The 18660-nt window shown below is 57.0% G+C and overlaps 1 protein-coding gene across 1 annotated transcript; it reads left to right on the top strand.

The window, feature by feature from the left end:
* The first annotated feature begins 536 nt into the window (after positions 1-536).
* On the top strand, positions 537-18600 carry SCLY (selenocysteine lyase). Its single transcript, XM_087819481.1, has 12 exons — positions 537-637; positions 2219-2331; positions 5684-5784; positions 8216-8396; positions 10459-10586; positions 10784-10948; positions 11905-12011; positions 13090-13126; positions 14175-14258; positions 14736-14838; positions 15708-15783; positions 17615-18600. Exons 1-12 carry the CDS (start codon positions 552-554, stop codon positions 17772-17774), a joined length of 1341 nt encoding a protein of 446 aa, XP_087675607.1. The 5' UTR covers positions 537-551; the 3' UTR covers positions 17775-18600.
* Positions 18601-18660: the final 60 nt, after the last annotated feature.

Genomic DNA, 18660 nt, shown 5'->3' with positions numbered 1-18660 from the left:
CCGCCCCGTCACGTCCTGAGCCCACCCGAGGCCACCGCTCCCGCGCTCCCGCCCACTGCTCGGCGCTCCTCACGTCGCCCTGGCCGACTGGCCTCCAGCCTCACCCCTCGAGCCCAGGCGCGGGAGGGGGCCGGTTCCCCTCCGTCACCCGTGCGGAGGGCGCTCGGGCGGTACCCGGCCCGAAGGCGCGGGGGCGTGGCGCCAGCCCCGCGCGGCCGCTGCTCGGGGGGCCGGTGCAGCGCGAGCCCCGCCCCGCGGACCCTCGGGGGTCTCCCGCGCTCCCGCCAGCGATTCGCGGCGGCGACCACGCCCCTGTGCCGCGCGCCGCCGGGCCCGAGCCGTCACCTGACCGCGCGCGGCCAATCAGGTTCCACCCCGTCCCCGCCCGGGAGGCTGGCCCGATGGGGCGCGAGGATTGGCCCGGAGCGCGCCACTCAGCCAATCCGGACGCGCCCCGGGCCTCGCGGCCCCGCCTCCCCCGCAGAGCCGGGGGCCTGCGCTCCGAGCCTGAGGGGCCGGGCGGGTGGTCGGTGGCCGGGCCGGTGGCCGGCATGGCGGCGGCCGCGGCACCGGGCAGGCCGGCAGGGGCGCGTGGGGCGAGTCCGCCCGGCGGCCGCGAGGAGAACCCGCAGGACAGGTGCGCGCTGCCGCGGGAAGCGAGGGCAGCCGCCGGCCCCCTCCTCCGGGAAGGCCTCCGGGCGCCGCGGGGCGGGGGTCGGCCAGATCCTCCCGGGAGGTGGAGGCGGAGAGGAGCCCCGCGCGGGCTGCGGCGCCGGCCGGCCGGCCGCGGGCGCGGCCTGGTCGGGGAAGGGCTCCCCGAGGGGACGCGGGGTCTGGGCCCCGCTCGCGGGACGAGCGAGGGACCCGCAGCTGCAGAGGCCCCGGGAGCCCGCGGGTGAGGGCTCCAGCCCCAGGAAGCGCGGGGGACGTTTCTGAGGGTGCGGGGTGTCCCGGGGTTAGCGCCGAGAGCGGAGTCGCTGAGCCGCGCTGCAGAGGAATCCCGGCGCCTGCGTGGAGGGGGCGGCGCGGGGAGGGCTGGCGAGCGCGGGAGGGGGCGCGGGGCGCGCGCTGGGAGGGGTGCTGGACGCGGGCGCCCCCCGGCCGCTGGCCCGCGCCCCTGGGAAGCGGGCTGGACCCCGGGAGGCACTTCCAGGCCGCAGGTCTGCCCGCCGTCGGGACGCGTTCAGTCCTGTTTGGGGGAACCCTCCGGAGGAGCCCCCCGAGCGGCGCCGTCCGAGGCGGCTCCGGCTGGCCCGGCAGCGGGAGCTGGGACCGTGTCCCCCCGGAAGCCTCCTGCCTCTTGGTCCTGAGGCTGCTAGTTGAGCTCGTCCCTAGTATTGGTGGCACTTTAGGGAAGGAGCAGGCGATGGAGCAGAGTGACCTGTAATGTACCAAGTGTTCCTCGGAAACGCCAGCCACAGGCCAGCCAGGCAGCAGGTGGAAAGCCGGGGTCGCTCCTCGCTCCAGGACATTGGTCCTGGGGAGCCCTGGGACACTCAGGGGACGTGCGGGCAGAGCTGGGGCGCCTGCAGCCTTAGGCCGCAGCAGGAACAGGCGGCCGGTGCTGGAGCGGCCAAGGGCGGCCGGCCATACTGCCCAAAGCCTGTACCTAACCAGGTGGCTTTGAGCAGCTTACAGACAAGATGCTGCATTAAAACACTTGTGGTTCAAAAAACAAGCACCAGGCTGTCAGCCCTGCGTTCTCGAGGGTGAGTTGTAAGCCCACCGTCTCGCGGTCTCCGGGCTTGGGCCTGGTTTGTATCAGGGAAAAGAAACGGCCCTGCTGTGCACTTCGAAGCGGAGACCAGTCCCGACCACGCCCGCACATACCACCCAGGTGCTCCAGTCTCATGATGCGTTAAGGGCTTGGTCATTCTGGGCAAAGAAACCCAGAAGTCCAAGGGGAGGAGCAGCAGGCCTGCCCAAGGGAGACCTGCCTCCTGGGGAAAGCAAAGAGGGAGGGATGGGTGCCGGGCTCACCCCAGCCTCAGCCTTCACCGAGCGCTGGGGAAGTTGTAGAAGCAAGTGGGGAAGAGCCCTCGGGACAAGGGGCTCCCTGGGCTGGTGTGGACCTGACCGGATAGCAGCCTGGCAGCTGGGTGGGCGGTGTAGGCCCCACGGACCACCAGGGGTGGGAAGAGGTGTGAATAGAGCTCCTGGTGATGTGACGGGCCTCGGCAGCTGCGACTCACACCCCCTCTCCTTTTCTTTCCTCCAGGAGAGTTTACATGGACTATAACGCAACCACCCCACTGGATCCAGAGGTCATCCGGGCCGTGACCGAGGCCATGCGGGACGCCTGGGGAAATCCCAGCAGCCCTTACCCAGCAGGTAACTCTAGGAGATGTACACAGATGGCAGATATGGGGCAGCGGCTCTCAGAAACTGGACACCACGTGGGAGCGCTCGATTTTGAATAGATTTTCTGTGAACGAGTCTAGCTGTAATTCTTGGTAGTTTTTTTCCGAGAAGTCCACCTTGGTACAGTGGGCCTTGTTGATACCACAGTCTTTAATCTTTAATATATGCTCCTGTCCCCCTTTCTCAGGTGAACAGGATGTCTTATTAAAATAGAGTTATTGGTAATAACTGTACCTACTAAAACCCGCTCACATACCTGTCTCAGTTGATCCTTGCAAAGTAGATCTTTTAAATCATCAGGATCAAATATAATCCTGGCCCATTTCTCATTTATTCTTGTTTTAATGTAGAGTAGTGATTTTCAACCTTTTTTATCTCATGGCACATAAAGTAATTACTAAAATTCTGTGGCAAACCAAAAAATATATTTTTTGCCAATCTGACAAAAAAATGGTATAATTTTGATTGATGTACCAAATAATAATAATAATGATAATGGTTACCTACCTTTTTGCTCCAAAGTGACTTTTTAAAAAAATCAGGTGCCTGTATTTATATAAGGATTTCTCGTACCAAGAACTAACCAACCAGTCGCAACCTTATTGTGCGACGTGACCAGTAAGATGCAGCTCTATTATATGACCTATATATTTATCGTTCAAGACAGGCATTCACAGCAGGCGGCTGTTGTGTTGGCTGTTGTCATATTTTTTTGACAATCTAAGGGGAAAGAGGCCAGTGCCCCTGACTAAGCTGTCAGGTAATGCACATTTTAAAAATTCTTGTGGCACACGGGTTGAAAAATCACTGATGCAGAGCATTAGATTGGAAACTTTGGAAAACAATTTGCTTAAAAGCACTAGTTCTACAGTGGAGTTAGGTAGTGTTTTTCAGGAGGTGAGCTAAATGGCACCTTTCTGGTCTAATGTTTATTGGGGGTAATTAAGATAAACTATCTTGACTGTGGGTTACAATGACGGGAAATGACTTTCCAACAGACCCTGCCCTGGGGTTGGCCGGGTGCAGCTTTGGGGCTGTAGTGGGCTTTCTTCCCCACTTACTGTAAAGAGCCGGGCAGCGTGATAACTGAAGCACTTTCCGATGCAGGCTCTAGTCACTCGGCGGCGTATTTGTGGGTTTATCTGGGAGTCGTGTTTTCTGGCTGAACCTTGTCCCTAATCTTTCCTCTATTAAAATCGGACTTTTATGATGTATTAAACTCGGGAATAGGAAGAACAATTAAATGCTAATAAATCCATTCTGTCAACTTTTTAATGAAACGTAAACTGTTTTCTAATACAAAAAACAAATTTGCTGAGAAGAATGGCATTGTTGTACCTGTTTGCAAAGCTCTGTAAAGTGAGGCCAAATAGAGGGCGGCTGCCCCCCCCTCCATACCAGGTCTGTCGCAATGTTCACGTCCAGTAGCCTCTGGAGTCGAAAGTTAGGTGAAGATTTTTGACTGTATGGGGGCGGGGGGGTGGGGTGCAGCCTGAACCACTGTGTTGTTCAAAGGGTTAACTGTATATCAAGGTTTGTTTGGTTTTTAACTTCTCTGCCAAAGTTTTATTTTGGAAAATGCCTTATCTGTAGAAAAGTTGAAATAAGAGGATCATGAACGCCTGTGTTTCCTTTCCCTGGATTTGCCAATTATTAACACAGACCCATTTTTTTTCTGAGTCTTTTTTTTTCACTTACAGTTGACATACAATATTATATTAGTTTCGGGGCTACAGCACAGTGCTAGACATTTATATAATTTTTCTGAATCGTTTGAAAGTGAGTTGTAGGCAGCCTGAGGCCTCTCTCCTAAATATGCACGTGTCTGCTGAGAACATTGTGTAATGCAGGAGCTGAGCTCCTTGACTTTGCAATTTTGTTTCAAGTGGTATTAGGTCCTTTTTGACAATATAAATTATAAGTAAATGAAAAGAATAACCGAGGGTTGTTTGCAGCAGTTTCCCCCGTGGGCGTGGGCGGAGGACATGGTTTCTTGGCGTCAGTAGCGGGCCTCCTGGCTGCAAGCCCCGCCCCTTCGACAGCTTTATTGCCGTGTAATCAACACACTAAACTGCAGACTTAAAGCCACTGTTTTATAGCTTGTGACACATGTGTATACCCCTGGAGCTGTCACCGTGTTCACATTTCCATCACACACAGACCCCCCTGGGGCCCCTTTGTCACCCCTGTGTGCCTGAGTCTTTCCTGAGTCTCTGATGGAAGTGACTAGGTTCCCTAAACACCATGGTTGGTCACCGCTTATATGAAAGTCTGTGGTAGTCTTACGGAGGGTGTGGCTACTTTGTACATTTATTTTTACCACTTCTTTTTACATTTCTATTTTTTATGTATGTTTTATTATATATGTAATGGTGCCTGCTCAAGTTTTGTGGGATTTTTTGTTTTTGTTTTTGGCAAATAGGACTGAACAGTTAAAAAAAGTTTGGAGACTGCTGGTTTGTAGACCACTTAAGCAAGAATGGTCATTGCAGTTTGCAGGATTGCCACCCTGGAGCCTTCCCTTCTCTGCTCCTGAGTTTGGTTCCCGACTTCCTGCGAGCCAGTGAACCTGGGTGACAGCTGGGCTGCGGGTCCCTGTCTGAAAGCAGGTGTCCCCTGAGGCAGGGCCTCCCAGCTGCCTGGGGCTACAGTGTGAGGTAGTGCATTGGACTTCCTGCTGAGGAGTCGAGAGTTCTAGTGTCGCTAATGTTGATTTTGCAGCGGGATCTTAAGCCAATTGTTCTACCCTTTTGTTCTGTCTCGATGGGCGGGAGACGAGGCCGATGGCGCAGCCACCCCTCTCCAGCCTCCACGAGAAGAAAAGCCTGTCTTGGGGATTTGGGGTCCCCAGGCTTCCTGCCGTGTTTGTCTCCGGCCCTCACTGGGTTCCTGGGATCTCAGTCCTAGTCCCTGGTCCGCTGACACCTCGCTGCTGCCCTGTGCCAGGTATTTCTAGGAGGCAGCAGGTCATCACGCCCACCCTGGTGAGACAAGCTTCGCTTTAGATTTTCCCCTCTCAGATCCTCACTCCTTCTGGCTGCTTATTTAAATTTTTTTTTCCCCCAAATATATCTTTATTGATTTCAGAGAGAGGAAAAGAGAGGGAGAGAGAGAGAGACAGAAACATCAATGATGAGAGAGTCATTGATCGAGCCCGCAACCCGGGCATGTGCCCTGACCGGGAATCGAACCCCAATCGCCTGGATCCCAGGTCGACGCTCAACCGCTGAGCCATGCCCGGCCGGGCTGGCTGCTTATTCTTTAAACGTCTCGATTACACTTGGTGAAGCAACGTTAATGAATGTCCGTGTTGGTCTCTCAGGTCAGAAGGCCAAGGACATCATCGGTGCAGCTCGGGAAAGCCTGGCCAAGATGGTAGGGGGGTCGACTCAGGACATCGTGTTCACGTCTGGGGGCACCGAGGTAAGGTTTCCAAAGTCTCACCCCCCCAGCTGTACGTTTTAACAAGAGACAGAAGGTGGCTCCTTCTCAGTGATTTTTTTTCAGAGAGAGAATAAAGTTTGATCTTGATGTTTTATAAATTAAGCTTGATATAATTAACGAGTAAGTAACTCCAGGTGCCTGACAGGACGTTCGTAACGTAACATCCTGTGTGAATGAACATGCTCCGCTCGCTGTCTCAGTAAAGAGTGTGTCCCCTTCCTTCACCCTGGAATCAGCCCTCTGACTCCCTGCTGCGCACTTTCCCATATTGAGAGTGTGAGGTCTGACCCAGTCTTCTTCTCTTTAAACTGATGGAAGATACTCAACAGTGTGATGGTGTCAAGGCCACTGCTCAGTTAGTGATACTCAGCATCTCTTCTGTTCCAAAGGGAAGACTCAGTGGCCATCAGTTGGAGAGTGGGGGTGACTGTCCACTCAGAAACCTGAAGGAATCTGCAGCTGCCTCGTTGAGTTCATAAGACAATTTAGCCAAGTGATGACATAGAAAAATCAATTGTATTTTTATGTACCAGCAACAGGACGGGTGTTTACCAGAGCACCAGATCATGTCAAATATTTAGGAAATAAATCTAGTGAAAAATACTGTGCGAGACACCCCCCCACCAGGAAAGTAATAGAATGGTACCGAGAGCCGTCAGGCAAGGTCTGAACAAATGGAGCGAAATACCATACTCAGAGCGAAAGACTCAGCACTAAACACATTGGCTCCTTCCAAGTTGCTCTGTGGACTTAATGCAGCCTCAGTCGCAGTTCTGACACATTTTCCGTGGAATCTCACAAACTAATTCATGTGGATAAAAACAGGCTTCCTGGAGATTAGGAACCCAGGGAAACGACGGCTCTGCCCTTGGGAAACAGCTGACTACAGTGGTGGTCTCAGGGCAGCTGGTCTCGGGGCAGGTGGACTCAGAGCAGGTGATCTCGGGGCAGGTGGTCTCAGGGCAGGTGGTCTCGGGGCAGCTGGTCTCAGGGCACCTGGACTCAGGGCAGCTCGACTCAGGGCAGGTGTTCTCAGCAAGGGTTGACGACAGACCAGACCTGGCCCTGCATGTGCAGGTACTCGCCATGTGACTGGGTGGCCACCCGTCCTGCTCTTCTCAGGACAGTCCGAGGATACGCCTATTGTCCCGGAGTGATTTTAATGGCGCCTCCTATTCGTGAATGTTTCTGGCTTGGACGGCAGAGTTTGTGATCGTCACACGTGGCTGAGAGAGCCGAGCTGCAGGAAGAATGATCCCTAGTGACTGGTGCTGGACAACTGTGTGTTCACAGAAAGAAGAGCACTAACCACAGCGGCAAAGATCAGTAAATTCTTCCACCAGCACAAAGCAAACTTTGGTCCATCAGAGAACTAGGTGAGGGAGCTAAAGGGGAAGCTAGACACGGGGCAAGGTGTTTGCAACACAAGAGTGACGGCGTAGCTTCTGGAACCCACAGGCAGTTAGCCCAGCAGAAGGACGCAGGGGACTTGCAGGCACACCTCACAGTGGGGAGGCCGGGCGGTTCCCACGTGAGAAGATCTCAGCCCCCCAGGAGCCAGAGTCCACGAGGAAACACCGGAGCGCCTGTGCCCATCAGCAGCCACCTGCCCTGGAGGTGGCAGGTGGGAGGGGCCTGGACGTCTCCCTCTCGGCACAGTCTGTGGGGTCATCTTCACACTGCCATCCACGGTGACCTATGCTGTGCAGGCCCAGACCCCTGAGATGGGACTGCAGGGCACCCCAGCCATGCTGAGCCCAGGATGCCCTCTTTTCTGCAGAATTGCTGTGTGGGCAGCTGTGTTTCTGTGAGAATGTGACCTGGGACCTCGAAGTAAGTGCCACCCTGTGGGGAAGCACTTGTGAGATGCTCTCTGTAGTGTCAGCTGCCTTCTTAGGTTCAGCGAGTGTGTCGATCCTTTGGTATCCGCCACACAGCGCCCCCTCGGTGTGCTTGCATCTGCTCGCTGTTCCATTGAGCAGTGTTGCGTAATTTATTTAACAAGTCCCATCATCAATACACATCAAAGGCCTTCCCGAGGTTCTGTTGCAAACAGCACTACAGTAAATAATCTTCACCTCCGTCATTTGGCTTCTGTGCAGGTGCAGCTGTAGGACCAAGTCCTGGAAATAGACTGGCTGGGCCAGAGTTTCTGATAGAGATGCCCCAGGGCCCTGAACAGAAGGATGGGTTTCCACCAGCAGTGGGCCTGGGCAAAATTTCCCTTTTTGACAGATGTATAAAGTTTAAACATGCCTAAGTTGCTTATGCATCCATAATTATGCAAAACAGGCATAACTGACCAGGAATGAGCTCTGAAGGTCTTGAAAGTTTAAAACCCCCAAATATTTGCTTGTGGGCCCTTCAAAGGGTGCAGCTCAGGGATTGACTGTTTGCTGTGTCCCTGCAGGCCAACAATTTGGTGATCCACTCGGTGGTGAGGCATTTCCACAAAAGTGATGCCTCAAAGGGGGGCACGGCCAAGCATCCCAGCCCAGCAGAGGGGGCCAAGCCCCACATCGTCACCTGCACCGTGGAGCATGACTCCATCCGTCTGCCCCTGGAGCACATGGTGGGGGAGCAAGTGGCCGGTGAGTGCCCAGCCTGGCTGGACTGCCTCGGGGACAGCTCTGCTGACCCTGAGGGACTGCTTCAGTGGCGAGCGGCCCCGGAGACTCAGTGAGTCGTCACCTTCCCGCACCTGGGCTTCCTGGCTGTCCTCAGGTGCAGGGGATACAGCCATCCCTCTAGGCTGCCACCTGGGCGTCAGGAAAAAGTGACAATCAGGAGTCAGCCGGTCATTGGTGTTCCCGAGTGATATCTCAGACCCTTGCACACAATGAATATTTTAAAAAGCTTGTCTATGAAACACTAAACGTGCTTTTCACTGTTTGACTTTAATAACTAAACCTTGGCTTCCTCTCCTTCTGATATGAGAAGATCAAATAGGCATCACCTTCCGGGGTAAGAACTAGGCGCTCTCAGGGAGGCTGGGGGAGGGTGGCCCGGCCTCCCCGCAGGCAGTGCCAGGCAGTCCGAGGGATGAGTCGGGCTTGGCCTGCAGTGACGGTGGCCCTGTTGATGTCACACAGAAAAGACTGGTCCTTCCACTTTTCCTGTGATGGGAGGTCTTGAGACGGGTGGAAAACGATGTCTTTTGAGAACTAAGAGCCTTTTTTCCCCAAGACAGCCAAGGTTAAGTCTCCTTTACGTAAGAAATTATTTCTTCTTGGTGTCAGCTTTCCTGTTGAATCCGCCTGGAAACGGGGGGCTGATCAGGGAAAGCAGTTCTGTCCTAAAGACAAAGGGCTGTGACAGAACAAACTGCTGGGTCGACCAGGAGGCCTTTGTGTTGGTTTTCCTGTGATGATTGGAACGGTGCCCTCTTCCTGGTCCTACCTGAAGGCACCCGTTTAATTACGGAAAGGAAACAGACAGAAGCCAGGTCTCACTTTCTCATCAAGTTGTCCCTTGTAGCCCTGCTGCCTTTTTCTCTGTCTCTCACAGGGAAGGGCAACTTAGTATATACATTGTTATTAGTTACTGTTGCATTTAACCTCTTGTTTAAAATTATACAAATTGTTACTAAGTACAAATGTGACTTGACGGAAACAATTTAAGCATAATAGGAAGGTGTAAAGTACAATGTATTTTATTTTATTTATTTATTTATTTTTTAAATATATCTTTATTGATTTCAGAGAGAGGAAAGGAGAGGGAGAGAGCTAGAAACATCAATGATGAGAGAGTCACTGATCGGCTGTAGCCCGCAACCCAGGCATGTGCCCCGACCGGGAATCTAACCCGGATCACCTGGATGCTAGGTCGACGCTCAGCCGCTGAGCCACACCCGGCCGGGCATGTAAAGTACAATGTAAAGTGGCCCCCAGTCCTGTCCACTCAAGCTGACCTGGAGTGTTTCTTGTGGTTAGCATTTCGTTTTAATTACTTCCAATTTAATAGTCACTTACAAACATAACCTCCATTTCAGCCCTATGGAGAAGATGACATTCACACACCATACAGGTCACCCTTTAAACTATGCAATTCGATGGTTTTTAGTGTCCTCACAGAGTTGTGTGACCATCACCATAGCCGAAACCTCGTATCTGTCAGCTCTCCTCCATTCCCCTCAGCCCCGGGCACCACTAACCTGCCTTCCGTCTCTAGCAGCCTCCCTGACCTGGACTGTCACACAGGTGGAATTGTGTAATATGTGGTCCTCTGTGCCTGGCTTCTCTCAGCATGATGTTTTCAGGCTCATCCGTGTGGTAGCACGTGCCAGCACTTAATCCCTTTCCACGGATGAATAAGTCTCATTCTGTGTGAATCACGTTCGAGTTTCATTCATCTGTTCATCAGTTGATGAACATTTGGCACTGTGATGATGACATCATGAGCATTTGTCTGTAAGCCCCGGGGCCTACCCCTCCTGTCTTGGGCATAGGTGCCCCCACTTGCTGGATGCAAGCGGGATGCCCGGACGCAGGGCCAGTCCTCTGCCTGCCTGAGCCGCGGGCCCGCCCTGCCCTCTGCGCTATGCGCCCTGAACCCGGGCTCACTGGGCTCCGAGCTCGTCCATCCTCTTGCGGCCCATCTGATGGTGGCCCTTCTGTCTTCTTTCTCGGGCTCCTCCACATCCCTTGCCCTCAGAGGTCACCTTCGTCCCCGTGTCCAAGGTGAGCGGGCAAGCAGAGGCTGACGACATCCTGGCAGCCATCCGCCCGGCCACCTGCCTCGTGACCATCATGCTGGCCAACAACGAGACGGGCGTTGTCATGGTGAGTCGCCTTTTCCTTTTCCTGAGACCCGGCGGGAGGGCAGCCCTGCTGGTCCGTCCGCCTCCCCACAGGGCCTCTCCTCTCCCTCGCTCTCCTGTTCTCTAGCGTCACTGGCTGTCCTCGTGAATGTCTCCTTGTTTCATCCAGTTTCCGTCAGATCCAAGCCACACGCTCAGCCCCTTATTTCCCCTCCTCAGCCCATCCCTGAGATCAGCCGGCGAGTGAGAGCCCTGAACCAGGAGCGGGCGGCCTCGGGGCTGCCTGCCGTCCTCCTGCACACGGACGCCGCGCAGGCCCTGGGGAAGAGGCGCGTGGACGTGGAGGACCTGGGCGTGGACTTCCTGACGATCGTGGGGCACAAGGTGCACAGCAGGGCTCCCTGCCCTCCTGGGGGAGGCAACTGCTGCGTGGCCTTGAGGTTCACCTTTGAGCAGAGCCCGCAGCACAGTTTGCAGTCACCTGTCCTCCAGGGCACCTGAGTGCCACTGAGAGCTGGGCCCTGGGACGCTGTTAACGGCAGCTCACTGCCCTCAGGAGCTCACAGAGGGGGGACCAGTGGTAGCCAGGATGTTATGTGACGAGCGCCATGGCTGGGATAATAGGCACCCAACCCTTCCAGGGCAGGAGAGGGACAGGCAGGCAAGGCAGTGGGTGGGCATCGGGGTTGCAGGTGGGACAGCCAGGTGGCACCTGTTCTCCGCAGCAGAGAGGGTGTCAGCAGCCCCCATAGCAGCCCACTCAGCCCTCCCTCGAGGATGAGAGATGCAAACCTCAAGAAAGTGTCTCTTTCTCTCCTGTGGTTTAAAGTGAGGCTTCTGATGTTATAAAGGTTTAGTTCAGCAACACGGCTTTGAGGTGGAATAAAGGGAACCACTCACTGTGGAGACCCTGGGGAAGCTGTCGCTATCCCTCTGGTGGTGACTGGGGCCTGGTGTCTCCAGTGCTCTGCTCTGAGGCACAGCACTTGGCTGGGCTTCAGGGGGTAGGCTCTGGCCTGGCATCCTGGCACCTACAGTTCTTTTGTAATTTCTATGTGAAACACACCCAGAGGAAGCCCTCAGTGATCTCCAATTCCAGCCCCTGTCCTTTTACAAAGCTGACCACGTATGCGGGGGGTTCTGCCACCCCACTGCCAGTACTGGAGTCCAGCCTGACCCACCTCCGCCTCCCAGAGCTTCTTTGACTCTGGTGTGTTGGGAGTGGCGGGGGGGGCAATGCGGTGGAGCCCGCATGTGGCAGAGTCTCTCTGCCTCTCAGCACCCAGCACGCGTGCATCCTCGGATGGTCCTTGCTTAGTAATGACTCACTTCTCCTTCAGTTCTACGGCCCCAGGATCGGAGCACTGTACGTCCGAGGACTTGGGGAACAGACCCCCCTGCACCCCATGCTGTTTGGAGGTGGACAGGAACGGAGCTTCAGGCCGGGGTAAGGCGGCGGGTGAGCGGGTCTCTGACTGTGTCTCTGGGGCGTGGCTCTGTCTTGGTGGCAGCGCAGCCTCCCTCCTGGCCGAGGCAGCCCTGCCTGGCATCAGAACTAAGTGGAAACTTTCGACTAAAAGCTGCAGCATCTAAAGTAAAGCTCAGTGGACGGGCTGTGCAGCAGAATGGGGGACAGAGGGAAGAGTCGATGAGCCCAAAGGGAGAGGAGTAAGTGGAACTGTCCCGTCTAAACAACAGAAAAGAAATAGTGGGGGAAATTGAAGCACCTCGGGGACCCGTGTGACTGTAACAAGGGTCTTGGTGCATTTCGGTGAAGCCCCAGGAGGAGAGCAAGGGGGACTGGAAAGGACTCGAAATAACGGCTGGAAACTTACCACGTTTAAGAAGCTGAGCAAACCCCAGACAGGACAAACTACAGAATCCGTGTCACAACATGTGATAAACTTCTGAAGACGAGAGACAAAGAAACATCTTGAAATCGGCCAGAGCAAAACTGACGCCTTACCGAGAGGGGGAAGTGCACTGAAGCAGCTGCCAGCTCCCTGGGCCTAAGAAAACGTGATTTAGCCAAACCGAGAGCGAGGGAACGTTTGTCCTGAAGCAGAGTGAGTTCTGTCTCAGCTTCCTGGACCAGTGGGTGGCCTGGCGGTTCTCGCGCCCCATGCCCGAGCGCACACACACGTGCCACGCCCTCTGCGCCCCGAATCTCCAGGAACAGCTCACCCCGTTCTGCGCTCGAGAGGCTTCGCTGCACCTGCGGCTGAGGGAGCAGTGGTGGGAAGAGCTCGGACCCTCGCCGGGCTGGCGGCGGGGACCAGGGGGCAGGCTCTAGGTCTGCAGACTGCCCACCGTGGGCCCTGCCAGCCACCACTGGGCAGGACAGTAAAGTGCAGGAGGTTTGGGGGCGGTAGCTGCCATCGAGGCGACCCCATGGATCTCGTTTACGGAGGATGTTGGTGTGATTTTGTCTTTTTTGAACATGACTTTCACGTGGATGGGATTCCTCCCTGGGACGTTTGTCAGTTGCTTTGCATGGACACTGGATGGACTCCCTTGTCTTACAGGACGGAGAACACCCCCATGATCGCCGGCCTCGGGAAGGTAAGTGGGGACCCTGGGAGGTGCCTTCCTCCCGGGCCCTTTCCTGTCACACAGCTGCCGTGCTCTGCACCCCTGACACCGAGGCGGGCGCTTCACACACCCAGTGGCTCTCCGTGACACCTGGGTATCCTGCGGCTTCACTCAGTTCTAGCGCTGCCCCCGGAGGTAGCTCAGGTCCGCAGACTGGGGCTCAGTCCCATGAGGCCCCCACACTTCAGACTCTAGTCCTGAGTTCAGGTTGTCACCCAGGCTTCTGACCAACGGGCTGTAAACTCAGGGTTTCCCTGACCCCTCAGGTTTGATTCATTTGGTCAAGGGGCTCACGGAACTCAGATATTGACTCGCTAGATCCTGGTTTATTATACAAGGACATGGTAAATGCAGGGGAGGCTGGGCCTCCACTCCTCTGGGCGCCACCCCCAGTCCCCAGTGTCCACCAACCGGGAAGCGCTCCCAACCCCATACTACCAGGGCTTTCGTGGGCTTCCACTGGGCATTGACCCCGTTTCCAGCCCCCCCTGTCTGGAGAAGAGGGGTGCTGAAGTCCCAGGCTTCTGTCATGGCCTGGTCTTTGGTGCCCAGCCGCCACTCAGGAGCCCATCCACAGTGGCCTCATTGAAACAAAAGACATTCCTGTCACCCGGGAGATTCCAAGGGATTTGGGAGCCCTGTGTCAGGGACGGAACGGGACGGGGGCAGAGACCAAACACTACAACAGCAACGGGGACTGGCTGGTCTGGGGAGATGAGTGTGTTTCCTGTTCTCGCGGTCAGCGTCCCCTGCGGCTTTGCCAGGCGTCCAGCACTTTGGGGAGATCACATGCACGATCCCAGTAAGCAGACGGATGTGAGAAAAACCCTGTGGATCAGGCGTGGGGACCATGCTCCAGGCACTGACCACGACCGTGACAGGGTCGCCCGCGAGCCCTGTGTTCTAACAGGAACGCGCCCTGTCTGTCACAAGGAGTTACCTCTGCGGCGCCGAGCTCGCCACTGCCTTCGCTTCCCGGCCGCAGGGGCTTTCTCACGTTGCCACCTCGTGTCCCCAGGCCGCCGAGCTGGTGACGGAGAACTGCGAGGCCTATGCGGCCCACATGAGGGATGTGCGCGACTACCTGGAGGAGAGGCTGGCGGTGAGCGGGGCGCCGGGGCGCGGGGGCGCGGGGCCTCGTCTCCCGCCAGGGGCAGAGCACAGGGACCCGGCCCGGAGCAGGAGGGTGAGGGCTTTGCTTGTACCGACCGAGGCAGCGTGTTGACTGGAGCCCGGGGCCGGGCCCTGGGAACCAGCAAGGTCTTGAGCGAAGAATTAAATGACGAGATGTGAGCCAGAGTCAGAAACGCAGAGAGGGAGCAGGCCCGGCGGGTTGTTTCCCGGACTCCGGACAAAACGCCGGAGATGGGCCTGTCGTCACTGGGTGTAGGTGCGTGTTCGCTGCTACCTCCTAGCTGGCCTCCCTTCCCACGGTCAGTCAGGTAGGTGCCTCCCGATAAGAATTACTTTCTGTGGAGGTTTTGTTTCCCAGAAAAGCCTGAAGTTCAGGCAGTTGGCGGGGGGGGGGGTGGGCAGGAGGGTGTTTGGAGCCGTCACTGAGCATTTCATTGATTCTCAGGCCGAATTCGGTGAGAAGAAAATCCATCTGAACAGCCGGTTTCCAGGGGCCGAGCGACTCCCCAACACATGTAACTTCTCCTTCCGGGGACCCCAGCTCCAAGGTGATGGCTGCCTCCTGCTGGTCTCTGTGGGGTGGTGGGCGCGGGCCAGGCTGCGCTGTGGGGTCACTTGCCAAGGGGACAGCAGCTGTCCTGTCAGCCGTGGCCTGGGCTCTGTCGCCTTCTGTCTCCCTGACTGTTCGGTGTCCAGGGCCCAGGACGCTCCTGAAACCTGTTAGGGAAGGAGGTGAAATGAACTGCGTCGTAGGCCAGGTGGGCCTTGTTTTCCAGCAAATTTCACAGGATGTTTTAAGGGTCAAGGGCAGGTAGGGGCGGCCGACTCGAAACCTGGCTGAGCGTGGGGACAAGTGCAAGTCCTCGGGGTTCCTCTGTCCCTGGGACAGCCCCTCCCCTGCCGGAATCTGTTAAGATGGTCGGGATTGTCACATTCCCAGGCCCTGGGGCCCCAAGCCCAGTCCAGGGCGGGGCAGCCTGCTGTGTGTCACTGGGAGGAGAATGGGGGTGGGGGCCCCACAGCCACATCTACAGAGCACATCTGCTTCTTGGGAGAAGAGGCCGCTGCTTGTTTGTGGTCCTGGGTTGTAGAGAAGGGGCCGCGTGTCTGCACCGCGGAGAAGCCTGAGCAGCATCGGGCTGCCCTAGTGAGACCCCGGGCTGCTTGCTCCGAGGGAGGGGACAGGCGGCCGTGTCCTCGTCTCCAGGCCTGTTGCTGTGAAAGCTACGCTCCTGCTACCCCGCCCGCTTCTCCTGGGGCAGACTGTGTGTCACTGACCACCTGTGTTAATGTGAAGGTGACGGAGACTCTCATTTATTGTCACCTGCCCCTGAAAGGGAGGGTGCGCCTCTGGCTTCACCTGCGCTGGGGGCCCGGCCAGGACTCTCCGCCTCAGGGGCCTGTGCTCTCTCCCCAGGCCGCGTGGTGCTGGCGCAGTGCAGGATGCTGCTGGCCAGCGTGGGGGCCGCGTGCCACTCAGACCACGGGGACCGGTAAGTGCTCCCCGGGGCACCTCGGGGAGCTGTGCAGCCTGGTGGGGACGCGGAAAGTGACCCTGTGCGGGCCCCCAGGGGCAGGGTAGGAGCTGTAGCCTGAAGCGGGGCCTGGGCTGGACCAGGAGAGGAGGGCAGACGGCTCTTGCAGTCAGGCAGGGAGGGGCAGGGCCGGGCCGCAGGGCGTGCACTTGATCCTCAAAAACAGGGCTCCTGAAGGGCGTGACAGTCAGGTTTGCGTTTCAGGCACAGGAGGGGTTATGGGATGGCAGGTCCAGGCAGGCGGTGATGGCCTGGACCAGGCGCCCCGAGGAGGAGAAGGGGTTCAGTGTGTGGCTGCTGTGAGAGGTGGGGGTGGAGCTGGGCAAAGTGTCCAGGGCCTCCAGAGAGCAGAGATGCAGGTGTGGTCAGCGAGCACAGGGAGGAGAGGGTTCCCAGAGGAGCAGCCCCTGAGGCCTGGATGAGGGGGCTCCCTGGGGCCTTGGCGCCCTACAGCGGTGGGGCTGCGTGAGGGCCGGCAGGGCCCGGAGCCCGGATGTGGCAGCTGGAGTCACGGTCAGGAGCAGGGAGGCCAGGCCAGCCTGGAGAGCAGAGGGCTCACAGGCCGTCCTTCAGTGAGCTCTCGGGGCCATCGCTCAGGGAATGCTCACCATGACCCCCGGGGACAATCTGAGTGGCCCATTTCTAAGATGAGGAAACTGAGGCAGGTCAAGCTGGCGGGCGCAGCCTGCAATCCAGAGGTGTGGATGGGGAGGTGGGGGTGGAGGGGGCAGGCGGGGAGGAGCTGGCAGCACAGCTCAGAAGAGACAAGTGTCCAAGTGGCCCCTGGGAGTGCGGGAGGGGCGGGGTGGAGGCAGGTGCTCCCTGCCCTGTGGGTGGGGCTGGAGCCCCTGTGGTGGTGCCTCCTGGAATAGAACAGGGGTCACCCACCCAGGGGAGGGCGGCCAAGAGCTGTAGCTGTCACTGCCCAGCCTGGTCCTGCTCTCACCTGTGACAGGGTCGGCTGCAGGGCCTCTGGCTCTGACACTCGGTGGCTGGAGGTGATGAGATCACCCGTCACCCGTCCCTGTGGTGAAAGCAGGGACCTGAGGGTTTCAGGCGCTGAGCAGCCCATGCCGCCATGCTGTTTGGGTCCCTGGCTATGGGTGGCAGGCAAAGGCGGACCCTGCTTAGGGATTTGAGGACCCCCACGAGCCTCACACGGCCCAGCCTCAGAGCCGCCTCTGTCCATAACTGTGGGCTGGACCCGTGTGTGCCAAGCCCTGTGCCGTGTGCTGAGAAAAACCCAGAACAGGCTGGGATTCTGATAGACTTCAAATGTCCCGTCTGCGGATAGTTTACATAGGATGACTTCCTAATTCACACTTTTAATGTGCGGGTTTAAGGTGCAAAGAGCTACATGCTGACATTGAGGAAACAATTGTCAGGGGTTAAATAAATAAAAAATTCTCGTACTTGTATTGGGGGTTTTGTGGCTTTCCCAGTAGCCACAACAAACACTATGTGGATGCCAGACGCTCCACCTCGTGTGTGTGTGTGTCTGTCTGTCTGCCTGGGAGTTTCCTCTGAGACCTGGAATCTCTGCATCCCAGCAGCTGGGTCTGTCCGTGCTGGGGGCAGAGAGTCTGTTCCAGGAGAGCCACAGTACTGACCATGAAGGAGAGGCCCCAGGCCCAGAGGACCAGGGAGGCTTTGGAGCTAGACCTGGAGGACGGGTGGGCTCGGGGTGTGTCGGCAGAGGCGGCTGGGGAGCTGGCCAGGAGCAGCAGGGGCCATGTCCCCTCCCTGTCCTTTCTCTGTGATGGCTAATGCTGGTCTCTTGCCCCTACAGGCCGTCCCCAGTGCTGCTGAGCTGCGGCATCCCCTTCGACGTGGCCAGGAACGCGCTACGGCTCAGTGTGGGCCGCAGCACCACCCGGGCGGAGGTGGACCTCGTGGTGCAGGACCTGAAGCAGGCCGTGGGCTGGCTGGAGGGCCAGGCCCGGAGCTGAGGCCGCCCCCAGGGAGCCTCCGAGGACCCAGCCAGGGTGGCTTTTCTTACGGAGTCTGTGTGGGCAGCGGTCCCCTCCCCTGTGTGCGGGAAGCGGGAAGCGGGTCCACCGGGCCCACGGCATAGGATGCAGCCAGCCACGTGGACCTGTCACTGTCACTGCTGCGCAAGCACACGATGAAGTGGGAACACCTTGGCTGAGACCACACCCCTCCTTAGAAGGGAGCCTGTGGTGAGCACCCCCTTCATGGAAGGTGGCATTTTATCAGGAAAACAAAGCCCTAGTATTTATAATTGATTGTTGTGAAAATAGGAAACCTGGTGTTTGCTGCCTTCATGGCCTCTCTGTGCGTGTTAGCAGAGTGGTCAGTCTCCCCTTGGGGCCCTTTTCAATCCCTTTCCAGACGGCCAGGCCCTGCCCTGCTCGTGTCCCCTGATTCCTGCTCCCCCCCCCCCCCCAATCACTCAGGACTCGGGACTCAGGCCTCCCCACCTGGAGTCTCCAGGCCCCTCCCGTCCTTTCCCCTTGGACCTGTTACTCAGGGTGCCAGCTCCCAGGGCTGATGTGACTGGGTCGTTCCTGAGATGGGAACCAGTTCGTCCTTGGCGTAGCTGTCACCTGGATTTTATCTGCAGGATTTTTCTATCATCACAACCACTCTGTGGGATTCTGATAGACTTCAAATGTCACATCCGCGGATAGTTTACATAGGATGACTTTCTAATTCACACTTTTAATGTGCAGGTTTAAGGTGCAAAGAACTACACGCTGACATTGAGGAAATAATTGTCAGGGGTTAAATAAATAAAAAATTCTAGTACCTGTATTGGGGGTTTTGTGGCTTTCCCAGTGGCCACGTCTCTCGGGGGCACCAGAGTGTGTGAGC

Source organism: Miniopterus natalensis, chromosome 8 (assembly GCF_054644295.1).
Source record: "Miniopterus natalensis isolate mMinNat1 chromosome 8, mMinNat1.hap1, whole genome shotgun sequence".
NCBI classification, from domain to species: Eukaryota; Metazoa; Chordata; class Mammalia; order Chiroptera; family Miniopteridae; genus Miniopterus; species Miniopterus natalensis.
Note: the sequence above shows the minus strand (reverse complement) of the source record. Positions and strands in the feature narration are given on the sequence as shown.

Coding starts and splice junctions, on each gene's coding strand:
- SCLY (XM_087819481.1), top strand. CDS start 552: ATGGCGGCGGCCGCGGCACCGGGCAGGCCGGCAGGGGCGCGTGGGGCG. Junction 638..2,218: donor GAGGAGAACCCGCAGGACAG/GTGCGCGCTGCC, acceptor TCTTTCCTCCAG/GAGAGTTTACATGGACTATA. Junction 12,012..13,089: donor GAACGGAGCTTCAGGCCGGG/GTAAGGCGGCGG, acceptor CTTGTCTTACAG/GACGGAGAACACCCCCATGA.